The 17,110-nt window shown below is 39.0% G+C and overlaps 1 protein-coding gene across 4 annotated transcripts in view; it reads left to right on the forward strand.

The window, feature by feature from the left end:
• Positions 1 to 16,865, forward strand: part of SLC10A7 (solute carrier family 10 member 7) — a 245,325-nt gene extending 228,460 nt beyond the window's left edge. The window contains exons 11-13 of one of the 4 annotated variants that reach the window (XM_061584763.1): positions 11,111 to 11,256; positions 13,039 to 13,203; positions 13,541 to 16,865. In XM_061584763.1, the coding sequence (XP_061440747.1) occupies positions 11,111 to 11,256; positions 13,039 to 13,203; positions 13,541 to 13,585 (356 nt within the window). In that variant the 3' untranslated portion in view covers positions 13,586 to 16,865. Of the gene's footprint in view, positions 1 to 11,110; positions 11,257 to 13,038; positions 13,204 to 13,540 lie in introns of those variants that run through there. The other 3 variants (XM_061584765.1, XM_061584766.1, XM_061584764.1) reach the window with 3 other exon arrangements.
• The last annotated feature ends 245 nt before the right edge of the window (positions 16,866 to 17,110 follow it).

Below are 17,110 nucleotides of genomic sequence, written 5' to 3' on the forward strand. Positions count from 1 at the left end.
ATAATTGTGGAATAATGGCACTGACTATTCTGCAGAATATTCTCCAGTGGACCTCAGGAGTGTCTCCATTTGCACAAGATAAAACAGTGGGAGGTGAAATATATTCCAGCAAAATTCTAGCTGTGCTCTATGCTTTTAATTGACCGTGCCCACCTTGCCTTAAGTAAAGTGGTTTAAACATAGCAGGCTGAAAACATGCATCCTCTTTTTTCCAACAGCTGGAGTCATTGCTGAAGTAGCGACATATTGTAATCAGTCTCGTTTTACATTAAACTGCAGTTTCAGATTCAACTGTTAATGCACCCAAAATAGAAATAGAACATAACCTCCAATTTAAAACACAAAAGGCTGTCTTCACCATCATATGACATTGACCAGTAAAAAGGCTTTGATACAAATGAAAATAAATTTGACACAGATTTGTAGGATGAATAATGAGGGAAATAAAATTTTCTAGTTTAGATTCTCTGTAGAAACATTAGTAACACAGGAAAGAAGCAAACTAAGAACACCAACAAACATACAAAAATATAATTCTTCACCTTTAGAGATGGCAAGTGTTGCCACCATTCCCCATATGCTGAGAGGCACATGTTACCAAATTCTTCCAAGCTACACAGGAAGTGGATTGGACTGTGAAAGACCAACCCAAATTGTGTTTGCGTTTTGACAAATGTATAGGGCAGTCCAATATCTCTGAGAGGAGGTCAGGTCTCCTGCTCCCCTGGTGCATTCACTATAGCTGCCCAATTTCCCTGCTTTTTAAAGTTTGATAGAAATATCTGTTGGCTATAGGTACGTTTTTAAACCGCAAGGGTTTTTGCTGTTAGTGAATACTACTATAATCCCTTTGTTTCACAAATATATACATAATTAGGAATGTGTATGCTTCTGGGTTGAACCATTGGTATGTATCTGCGTAGGGAAAATAAATCTAAATGCCACAGTAAATGAGAATGGCATCTAGCAATAATTTGGAGAATGTGTGGTTTGGGTGAAGGATAGCCAGTATTTTGGTAGCAACGAAGAAGCTCTCTCAAATCATAGCAGTGCCAAGTAGCAAGTGACAAATACTATGCTGAGGAAAGCATGGAAATTCAAGGAGCATAAAATAAACATATTAAAACTGGGGGAGGGGGAGCAGGGAGACTCGAGCTCCCATTCTTACTGTTTTATCCTTTCCATCATGGGCATAGGATAAAAGAAAACTCTTGGTTCCTTGTTAGAGAGAGAAAGCTCTTAGTTGAAGTTCTTGCTTGGCAGATGTCAGTTGAAAGCTCAGCGAAGAAAAGGCTGCAATGTCAAACTCTGTTGGGTAGTTTTAGACAAATGTGTCATGTGTGACATGGAAATATGGCATGCTGTACATTAGTGATTTCCCAAGTGTTTGGATCAGGTAGTAATGTGCTGAGAAAGTGCTCTTTATCTATCCTCACTGTGTACGTGTACAGCAGTGGGGGAGATGCTTTTGGTAGAAATTACTTTCGTCAGAAAAAAGAATCCATTTACAATATGTGCCTTCTAACATCTTTCAGACAATGCATTGTATTAAAAAGGCATTTTTGATTAATGTTTTATAAACATTTTTCAGCATGACAGTTTAAAGTCCTTGTAAAATTGTAAATGCGTGCAGAGTGCTTACTTCCATAAAGTCAAATGCCATCTCTTGAAACCTGCATGGATCCTGTCAACCATGGTGACACAGAATCAGTACCTTGGAGCATTAAAATTTATTTGCTTCATTTCTGTGGATGCAGTGATAGCAAAATAAAAGGAGACCCATATTTAAACTTATGTGAAAGTACCTTCACATCCTGCAAGGTTTTTTTAAAAAATATTTTGTTACTAAGAAAACATAATGAAGCAGAATGATATTTGGGGGGGGGGAGTCTTGGTGAAATGTAAAAGATTGAGAGGAAGTAGCTTAAGATAACAACAGCACAAAAGCTGAACTACAAAAAATAAATATTTTGTAATTTGTTGTTATGTGCCTTCAAGCCAATTATGACTTATGGCGATATGAATCAGCAACCTCCAATATCATCTGTTATAAACCACCCTGTTCAGATTTTGTCAGTTCAGGTCTGTGGCTTCCTTTATGGAATCAATCCATCTCTTGTTTGGTCTTCCTCTTTTTCTACTCCCTTCTGTTTTTCCCAGCGTTATTGATGTCTTTTCTAGTGAATCATGTCCAAGGTATAACCTCAGTTTCATCATTTTAGCTTCTAGTGCTAGTTCTAGTTTAATTTGTTCTAACACCCAATTATTTGTCTTTTTTGCAATTATTTGTCTTTTTTGCGGTCCATGGTATGCGCAAAGCTCTCCTCCAACACTACAGTAGGGCCCCGCTTATATGGCGGGTTCCGTTTCGGACCCCCACCATAAACCGGAAAACGCCGTAAAGCGGAACCCCATTGACTTTAATGGCGTGCGTTGTGCAAAAACGTGCAAAATGTCGCAAAAGGGGGGGAAACCCTTTAAAATGGAAAACGAAAGCCGCCGTATCAGCTGAACGCCTTAAAGCGGAACGCTGTAAAGCGGGGCCCTACTGTACATTTCAATTGAGTTGATTTTTCTCTTACTCACTTTTTTCACTGTCCAACTTTCACATCCATACATAGAGATTGTGAACACCATGGTCTGAATGATCCTGACTTTAGTGTTCAATGACACATCTTTGCATTTGAGGATCTTTTCTAGTTATAGCTGCCCTCCCCAGTCCAAGCCTTCTTCTGATTTCTTGGCTATTGTCTCCATTTTGATTAATGACTGTGCCAAGATATTGATAATCCTTGACAAGTTCAATGTCCTCATTGTCAGTTTTAAAGTTACATAAATCTTCTCATTACTTTAGTCTTCTTGATGTTCAGCTGTAGTCCTGCTTTTGTGCTTTCCTCTTTAACTTTCAACAGAACAGAGTATTTTGTAATGGCCCCCTGTTTATTAGTTATCGCATTGGTGAATGTGAGAGGACATGGACACTGGGCAAGCAGCTTTCTACCCACTGTCATACCATTTCAACCTGATTCAAGCTTTCCAAAGAAAATGTAATGGAGGCTATGGAGCCATAACACCAGACTCGGGGTGTCAAGGAGGGGAAAACAGAACAGTGTGTGGTTATGCCAATTAGGAGTCAGGGATATGGCCTCAGGAAGGGGAAAAACTGAAGAAGCAAAAGGGGAAAAGCAGGATATCCCTTATTATAATGTAAGAGCAGAAGGCCTTCTCTCATTTACTAAAAGATGGGAGGTAAGTTACTTCTTTCTCTCTTCTTCTTTTCTCCAGTGGACCAACAACTTGTGTTCCTATCTTTTGAAATGACTTGGTCATTCAAAAGACCACATTTCTTATTTCCTCCAGGGTTTTTTTTTTAGTGAGTTTTATTTACTAACCCTGAGGATGTCCTGGGGGCATAGGAAGCTCAGCCTCAGAGAGAGAGATTCAGTGCAGGATGCCTCCTCCCGACTGCCACAGAAATGTTCACAGCCCTTGCCTTACCAACATTGGTAGGACCAAAAAGTGGGAGGTTTGGGGACATGCTGGAGATGGACCGGGGAAGGGCTCTATCCAAAAGATCCAACATCTTCTCAGTCCCCTGACATGCCCCCCAAATGGCATAGACTACATTAACCCTGGAGCTGCAGGACTTCAGTCCCTTTTGTTTCCCTCCCATTGTTTTCATGGGAGAGAAATAGTTAAGAAAAAAATGGAAAAGAATGGACGAGTGGAAGAGCTCCCCTCCATATTGCCAGTTAGAGCCCAGCAGGGTATTGGCTGGGTGGCTCAACTGCCTTTGGATTGCCACCCACCCACCCCCACTCAAACCTCATGATTGCAGCCTGAATTTATATACTGTGCCTTCGTTAAATGATCTTGGGGTGGTTTACAATAATAAAACAATAAATAATGTTCATCAATAACAGTTTAACTTTGTGTAGTCCCAATATTGTATTAAAACAGTGGCTTTCAACAGTGGCAGTATTTATACCCTTGAGGTACATAACTTGGGAGGTATCTGTGCATGCTTTCTTTCTCCTATTGTTTGCAAAATCTTCTCCCAATACACATGTGACTGATTCTAAGGCAAGAAATCTATAGATGCTTTAGATATGTCTTAAGTCCAATTAGCCATTTTGGCACATAAGCTGTATATAAATACTTATTTGTTCATTTGTTTATTATGGTTAGTCCAGTGACTGTAGATGAGCACCTGAGGACCTGTATCTTTTTAACAAATCCAAAGGAAAGTTGTTAACTTGGAACTGAATTACTCTGTGAATAATAATGGGGAAAACAGCAGATATCTTGCAGAATGATTGTGTTTGATACATGTGTTTATATCAGAATTCATAGAACCAGTTAGATGACATCACCAAAGGGAACTGGGGTTCTTTGGATAGTTTCAGGTGGCTTAAATCAGTCTAAGAAAGGCTGCTGCTTTAAGGCTAACTCTCTCCGTGCACTTACTTGCAAAGCCCCCTATCACCAGTCAGTAACATCCATACACTATACCCAGCAACACATTCAAGACTGTTTGTCAAGTTGGACATGATGTGCATATTACCAAGGAAATAAACATGTGGAAGATACTCATCTGCCTATTTTAGAGATGGGAACATAATACTTAATAAATTAAATTTAAAAATAACACTTAAGCTTAAGAAATGAGAACAGTGTTTTTATTCATTTATATATATATATGTAAGCCTGTGCGATTATAACAAACAACCTTCGCAAGCAACAATATAATGCTATTGTCCTTATATCTCACTTTTAAATTTTCCACAGATATTTTATTTATTACATTTTTATCCCGTCCATTCCTCAAAGGAGTTAGAGACAGTGTTGATAGTTTTCCTCTCTGCCTATTTCATCCTCCTCACAGTACCCCTATGAGGTGGGTTAGGCTGCAAGGGAGTCAGTCAGTGGTCCATGGTCTCCTGGTAAGGTCCATGTTCACTCAATGAGCTTCACCATCACTATAGCTTACAAAGGGCTTCCTCCCCCCCCCTTTTTTTTTCTTTTCCTTTGCTTATCTAGTACTAAGTCTTGTTAAACTTATTGGCACTTACTTCTAAGGAAGTATGGAGCTGCAATGAAAAAAAAGGTGTTCCCTTTACAAATAAGGGAACTAAATGCAAAGAATTTAAATCAAATGTACTTCATATTTTGGGTTGGATCCAGAGGTGTAGTCATCTGGGGTCTTGGGGAGTCTTAGACTACTTGCTTTTTTAGGAGTGGGGTCCTTATCACTCCAGCATCCTATGAGCCAATCAGCATGAAAAGGGAGTGTGTTAGCCACTAAGAAGAGTCTTCTAACGTGGTTCCTTGTCCTTTCCTGCTGATTGGAATCAATCAGAGTGAAAGGTGTTGAGTCAGCCACTGAGAAGACTCATTTCAGTAGCTAACACTTTCCCCTTTCATGATTATTGGCTCCTAGGGATATCTGTTGTTGTGGAAGAAGGCATTAACAAGAATCTCATTCTCAACCCTGCAGCAAAAAAAAGGGGACATGGCTGTGACTATCATGAAGGGACCCTGCACTTTTGCATTTGCCATTACTGGGTGGATCCAACAGTAACTTTGCTTTACAGAAAGCACTTCTGTTTGCACAAGTTTTTACCAGTCTCCCCCCACCTAGTTAATCTCCCCTGCTCCGCATAAAGCTGCTTCTAAGGGTTGTGGGACCATCTGAACAGAATGGGATAGGGCATGTAGTAGTTAGGGGGAATCAGGGGAAACTGAGTTCCCAACTTGCAAGAGCAGAAGTGCTTTCTGCTGAGGGAAAGTCACCACTGGATACAACCCAAAATGTTTTGACACACATTTGAATACAAGCAGCATCTCACCTCTCCTCTGAAGAATACTACTGTTGGAGGATAGGGCCAATTCTGCTATGTCTCAAGCAGGATTAGTATTCAGCCACAACCCTGCTCTTCCCCCCTCTCCCAACACATAGGGAAGGATAGAACTTAGTTGAGGAGAGCAAGTATACATCTTCAGGTCAGAGTTTGTCCACACCGGAGTATAATGTAGATTTGAAGCCGCTTGTGTTCTCATTAATTTGGTGTCATCTGCATGATGTCCATTGGAGAGAATTGCGATCTCACACATTCCCCCCTCTGAATTCAGTTGCCCCAATCTGGGAATTATCCGATAGATAGTGAAGAAAACCAACCTCAAACTGCTATACTTTGGGCAGTGGATGATTTGCATTGCTTGTTTTCTATGGATTGATAATTTCTTCACTTTAGCTACTCCTCTTTCCATGCCCCTCATCCCCCCTACATTGATTTTTCTGGCAGTGTTTGTGCTTATTTCTGTGGCCTCCCCCCAGTTGCAAGCATTGTCTTGAATTTTATTTTTAAAATCACTCACTCAGATTTGTGCAAAAAAAAAAAAAAGAGCATTAAAAATTAAAATTAAAATTGCCCTTTTTCAGTGGGAAAGAGAAAAGGGAAGCAGCAACCTTTCATGGGAGCGACTCCAAATCCTTGCCTGGCTTGGAGCAACATACTTTTTTTTAATTGACTGCTCTTTTGTGCAAATCTGGAATACTGGAAATGTAATATTTTTAATAAAATTAAACAAATACCTGCATGCATGCCTACAGCTGGACCTCAGGTTTCTAGAACCGATGGTGGGTGGGGGAGTACAACTGAAGGGAGGGGTCAACAACACACAGCAGGAATAATCCCATAAAGCACTGCTGACTAATCACTAGTGTGTTGACGGGAAACAGCTAGACAGATTTCAGAGGCATAAGATTGAAAGTGTCATTGTGTGGATGATGACACACAAGCGTGCACATGGAAATAGTGAGCCATATGCGCATTGATGCCCTAATGTGGACACCGCTCAGGTCTCATCTCCCTCCTGACTCCGCTTGTAGGATGAGTAGAGAGGGAAGGAGGGCTGCAACTAAGTTCCTGACAGGATCTTGCATTTTGGCTCTCAATTATTGCCTTCAGGTCCATGAACAGCAGGAAGAAAATCGTTAACTTTGTTTTTCATTTCTTACAAATCTGGTTTGAATAATAATTCCAACTGTTTTCCTTTAAAAACCAGAAAGCAACTGTCAGACACAGGAAATGGTGCATGTATATGGGTACGCTAATGGAAGAACTATTTTCTAAAATTCAGTTTTAGAAAAAACTATTCTTTTCTGAATGCTTTAGCTGTGTGCTGAGATACTGTGCAACTTGATGCTGAACCGATTTAATGTTCCTATCATATTCCATTACGTCAGAATTTATGTACTATCAGCAATGAAAGAAACTGGAGTGGACAGATCAAAATAAAGATTCAATAATAGGCAAAAAAACCTTGCAGTTTAAGAATGTATCTATAGCCCACAGATATTTCTATCAAACTTTAAAAAGCAGGGAAATTTGGCAGCTATAGTGAATGCACCAGGGGAGCAGGAGACCTGACCTCCTCTCTCAAATATTGTACTGCCATTGTTGTTATGTGCCTTCAAGTCAATTACGGCAACCCTATGAATCAGTGACCTCGAACAACATCTGTCATGAATCACCCTGTTCAGATCTTGTAAGTTCAGGTCTGTGGCTTCCCCTATGGAATCAATCCATCTCTTATTTGGTCTTCCTCTTTTTCTACTCCCTTCTGTTTTTCCCAGCATTATTACCTTTTCTAGTGAATCAAGTCTTCTCATGATATGTTCAAAGTATGATAACCTCAGTTTCATCATTTTGGCCTCTAGTGACAGTTCTGGTTTAATTTGTTCTAACACCCAATTATTTGTCTTTTTCGCAGTCCATGGTATGCGCAAAACTCTCCTCCAACACCACATTTCAAATGAGTTGATTTTTCTCTTACCTGCTTTTTTCACTGTCCAACTTTCACATGCATACATAGAGATTGGGAATAGCATGGTCTAAATGATCCTGACTTCAGTGTTCAGTGATAGAGTTCAGAGTAATGCCCTACAAATTTGTCAAAATGCAAACACAATTTGGGTTGGTCTTTCACAGTCCAATCCATTTCCTGTGTAGCTCGGAAGAATTTGGTAGCGTGTGCCTCTGAGCATATGGCAAGTGGTGGCAACACCTGCCGTTTCCAAAGATGGTGAATGACATTTTTGTATGTTTGTTGGTGGTGTTCTTACTTTGCTTCTTTTCTGTGTTACTACTGTTTCTACAGTGAATCTAACCTAGAAAATTATATTTCTCTCATTATTCATCCTAGAAATCTGTGTCAATTTTATTTTCATTCATTTCAAAGCCTTTTTATTGATCAATGTCATATGATGGTGAAGATAGCCTTTTTTGATTCAAATTGGAGGTTATGTTCTATTTCTGTTTTGGGTGCATTAACAGTTGAATCTGAAACCGCAGTTTGATGTAAAATCAGACTGATTACAATATGTTGCTACTTAAGCAATGACTCTAGCTGTTGGAAAAAACAAACAAACAAACTTGGCCTGCCCAAGATGCATGTTTTCAGCCTGCTATGCTTAAACCGCTCCACTTAAGGCAAGGTGGGCATGGTCAATTAAAAACATAGAGCACACGTAGAATTTTGCTAGAATGTTTCACCTCCCACTGTTTTATCTTGTGCAAACTGAGACACTCCTCGTGTCCATTGGAAACTATTCTGCCGAACAGTCAGTGCCGTGATTGCACAGTTGTTTTTTTGGGGGGGGGGGAGTGTTAGTGTTGCAAAGTGTTGCTATAGTTCACATATTCACAGAAACAGAAGCAAAAGAGAATGATTTACTATAGGAAACTTCACTAAAATTGCAAAGTAAATCAAACATTTAAAGTGACTATCTGAATATCAACTGTTTTAATATAGTTGCTTCCTCCCTGCTAAAACAAGATCCAGCATAGCACATGTCTTGTTTCTGTTGTTTGGGCTGAATGCAGGTGTTGCCACCACTCACCATATGCTCAGAGGCACATGTTACCAAATTCTTCCAAGCTACACAGCAAGTGGATTGGACTGTGAAAGACCAACCCAAATTGTGTTTGCATTTTGACAAATGTGTTGGGCAGTCCAATATCTCTGAGAGGAGGTCAAGTCTCCTGCTCCCCTGGTACATTCACTATAGCTACACAATTTCCCTGCTTTTTAAAGTTTGATAGAAATATCTTTTGGCTATAGGTACATTCTTAAACCACAAGCTTTTTTGCCTATTAGTGAATTTCCCTGCTTTTTAGTCCGGGAGGTAAGAAATGGGATCCTGTGCAAGAATGGATTGATCATTTGCATGCTTATTGAGTTCAGTGGGATTTACTCCCCTACTCAGTCTATCTTTACGCTCTGTAGGTGAGGGCCTCCTGCAGATACCATCTTATCAGGAGGTCCGTTCTGCACAACATAGGAAATGGACCTTTAGTGTAGTGGCACCAACCCTTTGGAATTCCCTCTCCTTAAATATTCGACAGGCACTATCTCTGTTATCTTTTCGACGCCTACTGAAGACCTTCCTCTTTCAACAAGCCTTTTAAGTAGAGACCTTATCCCAGTCTGCATCTGTGTTGGAATTGCTTTTTAATATATTTTTAAACCTTTTTTAAAATGTTTTTAAAGCTTTATTAAAAATGTTTTAAAGATGTTTTGTTTTAATGAGTTTAATGGTGGTTGTGTTTTAATATATTTTAAAGTCTGTTTTTATGATGTTTTAAAGTGGTTTTTAGTCCTTTTGTTTGCTGCCCTGGGCTTCTACTGGGAGAAAGGGCAAGATATAAATCAAATAAATAATTATTATTATTTTAATTTATCTGCAGTACTTTACTATTTTTGTTATAGTGGCCCCTGCTCCTGTCACTGTAGTTTAGTTACATTAACAATTGTTCCTCTTCCAAAGTTACATTAACAAATGTTGCTCATTGAAATACCGAAGAGCAGCCTGGGTTTTACATTGGGCTTTATTTTCTTCTATGTGATGTTGTTCAAGACCCCAGCCTCCCTTCTTGGACAAAAGACTGAAAATCAAACAAGCATGCAAATACTTATGTAGCTTCTTAGTTTTCCTCATTCAAAACTTTGTAGGCTTTAATGTTTTACTATTTTGGTACATTTAGTTCATAAGCAAGTCAATTAATGCCAATTTAAGGTCATGAAAATGTTTTAGACTGCAATCCTTTACCCGTGTACCCAGAAGTAAATTGCATTGAACTCAGTGAGACTTGCCTCTGAGTAGACATATACAGGATTGTTCTGTTATAATTGTATAACATTTTTTTAAACTTTCTAACATTCAGGAAATATTTAATAGCAAGAATGTTTATCTTGATGGCCTCTTATAGACTAGCTGCAGTTCTAGATTCTGTTAGATAGACAATTAGTTCTTACTTTAGATGCACCAGTTGTCTGAAACACCGTGAGCAAATAGTAATATTTCCTTTTCCATCCCAAGGTGCAAGTGTTCTCTTTACTTGGACTGCTCCTTTTATCGTAGGGAGAGGAGGGAGAACCAGTGTGGTGTAGTGGTTAGAGTGTTGGACTACGGCCTGGGAGACCAGGGTTCAATTCCCCACACAGCCATGAAGCTCACTGGGTGACCTTGGGCCAGTCACTGCCTCTCGGCCTCAGAGGAAGACAATGGTAAACCCCCTCTGAATACCGCTTGTTATGAAAACCCTATTCATGGGGTTGCCATAAGACGGGATCAACTTGCAGGCAGTCCATTTCATTTTCAAGGAGGGGACAGGAATAATAAGGCATGTCATAAATAAGGGAGGAGGTAGGCAATCTGGCATAGAATGAAGGAAAGCAAGAGGGTGGGGGAATCTAGGTCACCCCTAATATCTGCACAGTTGCCCTCTAGCTGGTTACAAATTTGCATTAAGCCTCTGGCTGAAAGAATGCAGCTTTCAGATGGAGAGGAGATTTGTGCTTAGAGTCTCTCTAGTATTCTCAGTCTCTGTCCCTTTTTGCCAAAGGGAAAGGAGCTTTTCTTCATTGTGGAATTACTGTGTATTCATGTCTTCTGCCTCTTACAACATACTTCTGTGTCTTCCATATTCCTGAACTATCTTTTTTCTTTTTTGAAATCTTAGTGAAATGTTAAAAGAGTAAAATGCTTCCCTGTAATCCTTGACACCAAAAGCATTCTTAAATTTAGCTGTATTTCTGCCCACAGGAATACCAATGCTGAAGATAGTATTTGAAGGCTATGAGCACCTATCTTTAATTTCTGTCCCTTTACTTATCTATCACCCGGCTCAGATTCTCCTTGGCAGTGTGTTGGTACCAACAATAAAATCTTGGATGATTTCTAGACAAAAGGTAAGAAACTGTGACTACAAGCATTACAGTAACCTGATAATGCTCAAAATCTCCCCACCGCCACCTTCCAAAAAAAGGGGGAGGGGAGGAATACCATGCTCTTGGAGAACTGACATAACAACATTGCTGCTCAGGTGTTTTAGGTTACACTGTCAGAGCCAACTCTGTGATCATACCAATCTGCAGGAAAGATCAGGTTGGGCTGAACATGGGCATTGGGTGGAGTGCTGGCAATTTTGCACTGCAAGAGCACATCAATAAATAGGGCCTGTAGGCACGCCCAGAGACGCTCACTCGGGGTAGCATCATGTCGCATTTCCCCCTTGTTAAATCTGCACAGCTTAATATAGGCATATGATTCCAGCATAATGGCCTTTGGTGAGGCTGTTTACAGAATAAAATTCCTGCCCTTCCTCTGCCTAGATTTCATAAAGAATAAGACAAGAGAGTTGGAAATAGGAATGTTGATTAGAAATGTGATGCTACCTTTGTAGCTCAGAAAAAAATCCGAAGGCCAAAATATGTGACATTATTAGCCAGTCTATCTTCTTGGTAAGTAGCTTCCCTGATTCTGATATTTCTTTCACCCATGCATGTGTGCCCAGTAAATCCTCAAGAGCCCTGCTGTGGTTGATTTTATTTTTCCCAAATCCAGGAGGAGTTTGATTTTACCCTCTGGATGTGCCTATGAGCAGGCTCCCATTAGGTCTTTTTTGAGTTTAACTGATCAGTCTACATTGTCTGGCAGATTTATTTTGATGAACTGTCATCTTGCCATACAAATGTTCTTCTGGTCCTGTAGGTTATTTTTTTCAAGAATGTTATTCTAATTACATGACAGTATTGTTACTTCTGTGAATCATTGAAGTTTGATTTAGCTCAGTAGCAATAATTACAATAGATTTTGATAATGTGCCTGGATAATGGTCTCCTGTTTGAAAGTGAACATGTCATCTTCACCTTGATGTTTGTTTTCTATCAAGTCCTTGGCTTCACTTTGGCATTTCTCTCATGGTGGAAAATTGTTCTCCAGTCACTGTACTCACTGACATCCTTCCTTAATTATGATACCAACATGTGATCTCTTCATGAAATAGAATTTAAATATTTAGAGGTTCGTTGACAAGAGGGCGTTTCTACTTGGCAAATAGTACAGCAGAATCTACCATGCACCAAAATAAAGATCTCATTTTCCAAAAAAGTGTTTGAAATCTATGTATCTTAATTCCCAATATCAAATATAATTAATCCTAATTCTCAAATTTAACAAAGAAATGTTGCACTTTGTATCAGAACAGTGTTCCATAATCTCTAGGGACACAATAAACAAGTTTTTCATTGACATCAGAGGAATCTGACAGCAATAACCATTTTCCTATAGGTGCACATCACATTTACATGAGTGTAGTTTCTCATATGGTATTTTTGGAAAATAAGGGACCAGTGAACACTAGCATTAGGCCAACCAAAGATGAGAGGTTATGAGAATTTCCAGTACTGTCAAGAGTTACTGGTACGTTAGAATCTCACTAATATTAAACTAACAGGAGGGACTTTTAACATAAGACATTAAAAATTGCAGTGTCTACTTCAAGAAAAGGTTCTGCAAAGCAGTACTATCTTCATTATTTTAAGTGTTCAAGAAAAAAGCTTCTTCTGTCTAAAGCTGTTGCCTACTTCGGATGCCCAGTGGACCTGTCTTTCTCTTCTAGGGAACACAATTGTGCCACTCTAAAATATTCTTAATGGGAAGGGGTAATCTAGGATTTTTTTTTCTCCCAGGAAATCTACAATAGATGGCTTCTTAAAAGTTACCAGTCTTCATCATCCACGTTATGTCAGATGTGTGATTCCAGTTCCCTGTCTTTGGGGATTGCCAGGAGTGAGAGAGGACTAGGGTATGCTGCCAGTCAGTGTCAGAGAAACAAGACAGTGTCATGTCTCCAGGTATGAGAGAGTGAGAAAAGGAAAGGATTGTATTGTTGCAGCCCAGGGTGCAATGAAACGGTGAGGTGACCTGTAAAACAAAGCTAAAATCTCTCTTGTCCCCTGCTAATCCCAGAGGAGGGGAAAAATTGCATAAGGTGGAGAAGAAATCTAGCAAGATAGGAAGGAACAAGGCTGTAGTTTAGCATCACAAGGTCTTCAGGGAGGAGGTGGCCAGAGCACCATAATCTCTTGCTACTGCTCTGGGAAACCTATCAACTACACTTGAAGTACATTGCGTTGTTTAACCTTGATTTTTTTTATGCAACAAACTAATAATGTGCTTTAATGTTTGCAGGCACTGAAATTAACAAAGCAACCCAAGGTGCCGGTGAAAGTATAACAATGGAAGAGATCCAGTGGATGTATATATGTACTATTTTGTACATACACAGAGACAATTCAGAAGATGGGCATATGTGAATGTTGCTTCGGCACTTATTTTATTTTTATAGATACATACATATATATTTAAAATACCTACTGAAGTGCCTTAAAATATATTTGACAAAAACATTGATTCCAAAATCACATGGCTGCTTAGAGGTTGCACAAATTTTGTGGGTCATTTAATTTTTATTTTTCTTACTGAGTGAATATTTCTGACAATGAAAGGCTGGAGCTTCCATCATCACACCTTCTCAGAGGCGATGGGCACAATCCACCAAGTGTTTCTCACATAAGCTCTACTAAACTGAATGAAGAGTGAACGAAAGCTGTGTTCTGAAGATTCTGCTAATCAATGCCAGACCAAAACAAACTAGGGACAACTAACTCGCTGACTACCGGAAAGTGAATTCTGAAGTTTTAGTCATGATTAACTTGAATTTCTGTGTGATTCCATAGCCCTCCCTGCTCCTATGATTATGACATGCCTTTTTCTTTTGAGTTTGTGTACACTCAGCATGGGGCCATCCATTGGAGAGAAACTGAGAAGCATAAATTATTTGCATTTGTTGACACAGTTGTCTAGACATTCCTTCAAAGCTAATGGCTTCTCAAGACAATTCTCTCAGTTCCATTTTTATGATTTTATGGCATTGTATATCTTAAATGCATCATGAGCATCTTCAAAGAGAAGACCTGGTGGTAAGGAAAGATCTGTGATCTACAAGTGCAGCTAGGATGGTTTTTATTAGTAGCGTTAGTATGATTACTGTTAACCCACACTGAGCAAAAGATCCTCCCTTTTCCCCCCCAGATTCAGTATGCCGTACCCCACAGTGACAGAAGCAGATACTATACTAATACTGCAACAGCCTCTTTATTGTCACTTGCAGAGTTCTTCTCTACGCTGCCCCAAGAGCTGCACACCCAAGCTTATGAAGAAGAAAAAAATAATTATTTTTGGAGGGGGGTTCCCCAGCAAGCAAATATATTTGTGTACTATTCTAATGTTTAAAAGCACTGGTATAAAGGGGATTATTTCTGTTCAATTTGGCTGCTGTAGCTTGTGTGGAAAAAGAAATTAAATGTGTTGATTTTTCTTTACACTTTGAGAAAAATACTATGAATACAGACAAAAAATAGGGGAAATTTAATAATTTATGCTGTAATTCTGTACACTCTTACCCAGGAGTAAGTCCCATTGAATTAATTGGAATTTACTTCTGAGTTGACATGGATCAGATTGCACTACTAGTAAACAGTGTTATTAGACAAAACAGTGGTCTGGGAGATGGGTATACTATGACACTCTCATGAGCTTGGCAATTGTATGGCCCCATCTAGGAGATGCTTGTGGGCCTGGGAGTTCACACTGCAACCCTACTCACAAGATCTTCCTAGTTCATAGCCCATTCCATTGAAGTATGTGAAGATAAACCCGCTTGTACAAGACATATGTGTGCATTTGACCACAAATAGGAATGAGAATGTTGATTTTGAAAATGGTCACCACTGTATATTACAGTAGAAAGAAAGGACAGATTCTTAGGGAATGGCCTTCAACTTCAATGTTGGTTCACACAACATAGTAAGCCAAACTGGCTGAGTGAGAACATGCAAACATATGGGCTCCCAGAGAGGACTTTGCAGCTGCTTTTCGTTCCTCCCGTCCTTTTTACTGCTGTGCCTACCTAAACCAAGATTGGCTTGGTGTGTTGTCTGAAGCAGGGATTGTGGTTAAATTTCTCACTAACTGCAAACTGTAGATTGGCTTACTGTGTCATGCAAATCTTATTAACTGCATACACAAATACTTTGAAACACATTCCACTACCCCATATCCCAAGGCTTAATAGTGCTTTGTTCATACTGGGATTAACTGTCCTGTCCTTATAGGCCCCTTCCAACTCTGCTATTCTATGATTCTATGATCATTGTATTTGGGGCCAAGCTAAGGTGCATTATTATGGTATCAATAATTTGTATGAAATGGCTTCCTTGTCACTAAGGTCAAAATGTGCTTATTGATAGGTCACTTCTGTGAAATAAAATTATCACTTCTGAATGGTAAAAATGCATGATCCGGCAAAGAACTAAGTGCCCGTTAAGAAGAATTAAGGTCAGTAAAATTGAGCTCAAAGGGTACTGTGTTTCACCAATTAGATTGCCTCAATCATGTTTATTTGCAAAAAAAAAAAAATCACAATTATAAAATGACTATTCCAAGAGATGTTTCTGACAAGTACACCCTGAACTTATTGCAAGCTGGATTTTCAGTTAAATAGGTCAAATATGTTTTTATGAAATCACAAATTCACCTCATATACATCTTGACTGGTTTAAAAACACAGACAGGAAAAAAGTAAGAAAAAGTACTCATATGCTTTCTTTTTGTTTGGACAAATGCTTTCTTGGACCTCCAAAATGCTTGTTATCCAGGCCGCAACACATCTGGTCATAGGCTAAGAAAGAAAATGAGACCCAGAAGTTGAATGTGGTTGAATGTTCCAAAACTGGTTGCCAATATATTGTGAATTTCTCTTGTGTGCAAGCCCTAGGGAAATGAAGAAAAGATGCACAAGAGTGCAAGTTTTGCTCTTACGCAAATCCAGTTCATTTTGATGCTTCTTGCACATGAAATATTCTTGGCTGATTCTGCTGCCACTGTTAAGCTCACACCCTACTCTTCTGTTTTGTTATTTGAGTCATGTCTGCTCTTAAACAGTCGCTACACTGCTTCTCATCCAACAGATCTACCTCAAATTACTACAGTACCATCAGTTCATGATTTTTAACTATGGCAATTTTATTCATGTTTTAGTGTATTTAAGGCTTCCGGGGAGAAGCCTTAAATACAGGCTTCTTGGCTATAATTGTTTATGGCTTGGAACAGCCTAAGTAGTGTTGTGTTTCTTCCTCATTTTAGATAAATGAATGTTGGATGGATTGGAACATAAAGGAACATAAAGCAAAACTGAATTACATCCTTTAAGTCCATACTTAGTAATTATTAATATCCAAAATATTGGGTTACGTTTCAAGACTGTTAAGATGTTCATTTCATGCCTTCAGTTGTAAGAGGAGCTCATTGGATGTTAATTTGGAAAGAGGCAAATGGATAGGTCTGCAGTTTATTTTTGTAACTTGGGTCTTTTTTTCTGCCTTGGTAAAGTTTTTTGTTTCTTTTCAAAGTCTATATAAACACTTTTTTAAAAATAAAAATGACTGGTTAAAAATTGTTTCTCTCATTTTCTTCTTGATACTGATGACATCAAATAGAATGAATCAGAAGACATGCTTAGATAGCCTTACTATCTTTGACCTCAAATTCAAATTTGCTGGACTGTTTGCAGCATACAGATGTCACAGTAGGATTTTGCTCGATTTGTTCCATTCTGCACTTAGTCTAGCACAGTTGGATTCAGTATTGTTGCCTCCTACTGTTACACTTAAAAAAAAGAATATTGAACGAGGTAAGTAA

Source organism: Rhineura floridana, chromosome 9 (genome assembly GCF_030035675.1).
Source record: "Rhineura floridana isolate rRhiFlo1 chromosome 9, rRhiFlo1.hap2, whole genome shotgun sequence".
In the NCBI taxonomy this organism is placed as follows: Eukaryota; Metazoa; Chordata; class Lepidosauria; order Squamata; family Rhineuridae; genus Rhineura; species Rhineura floridana.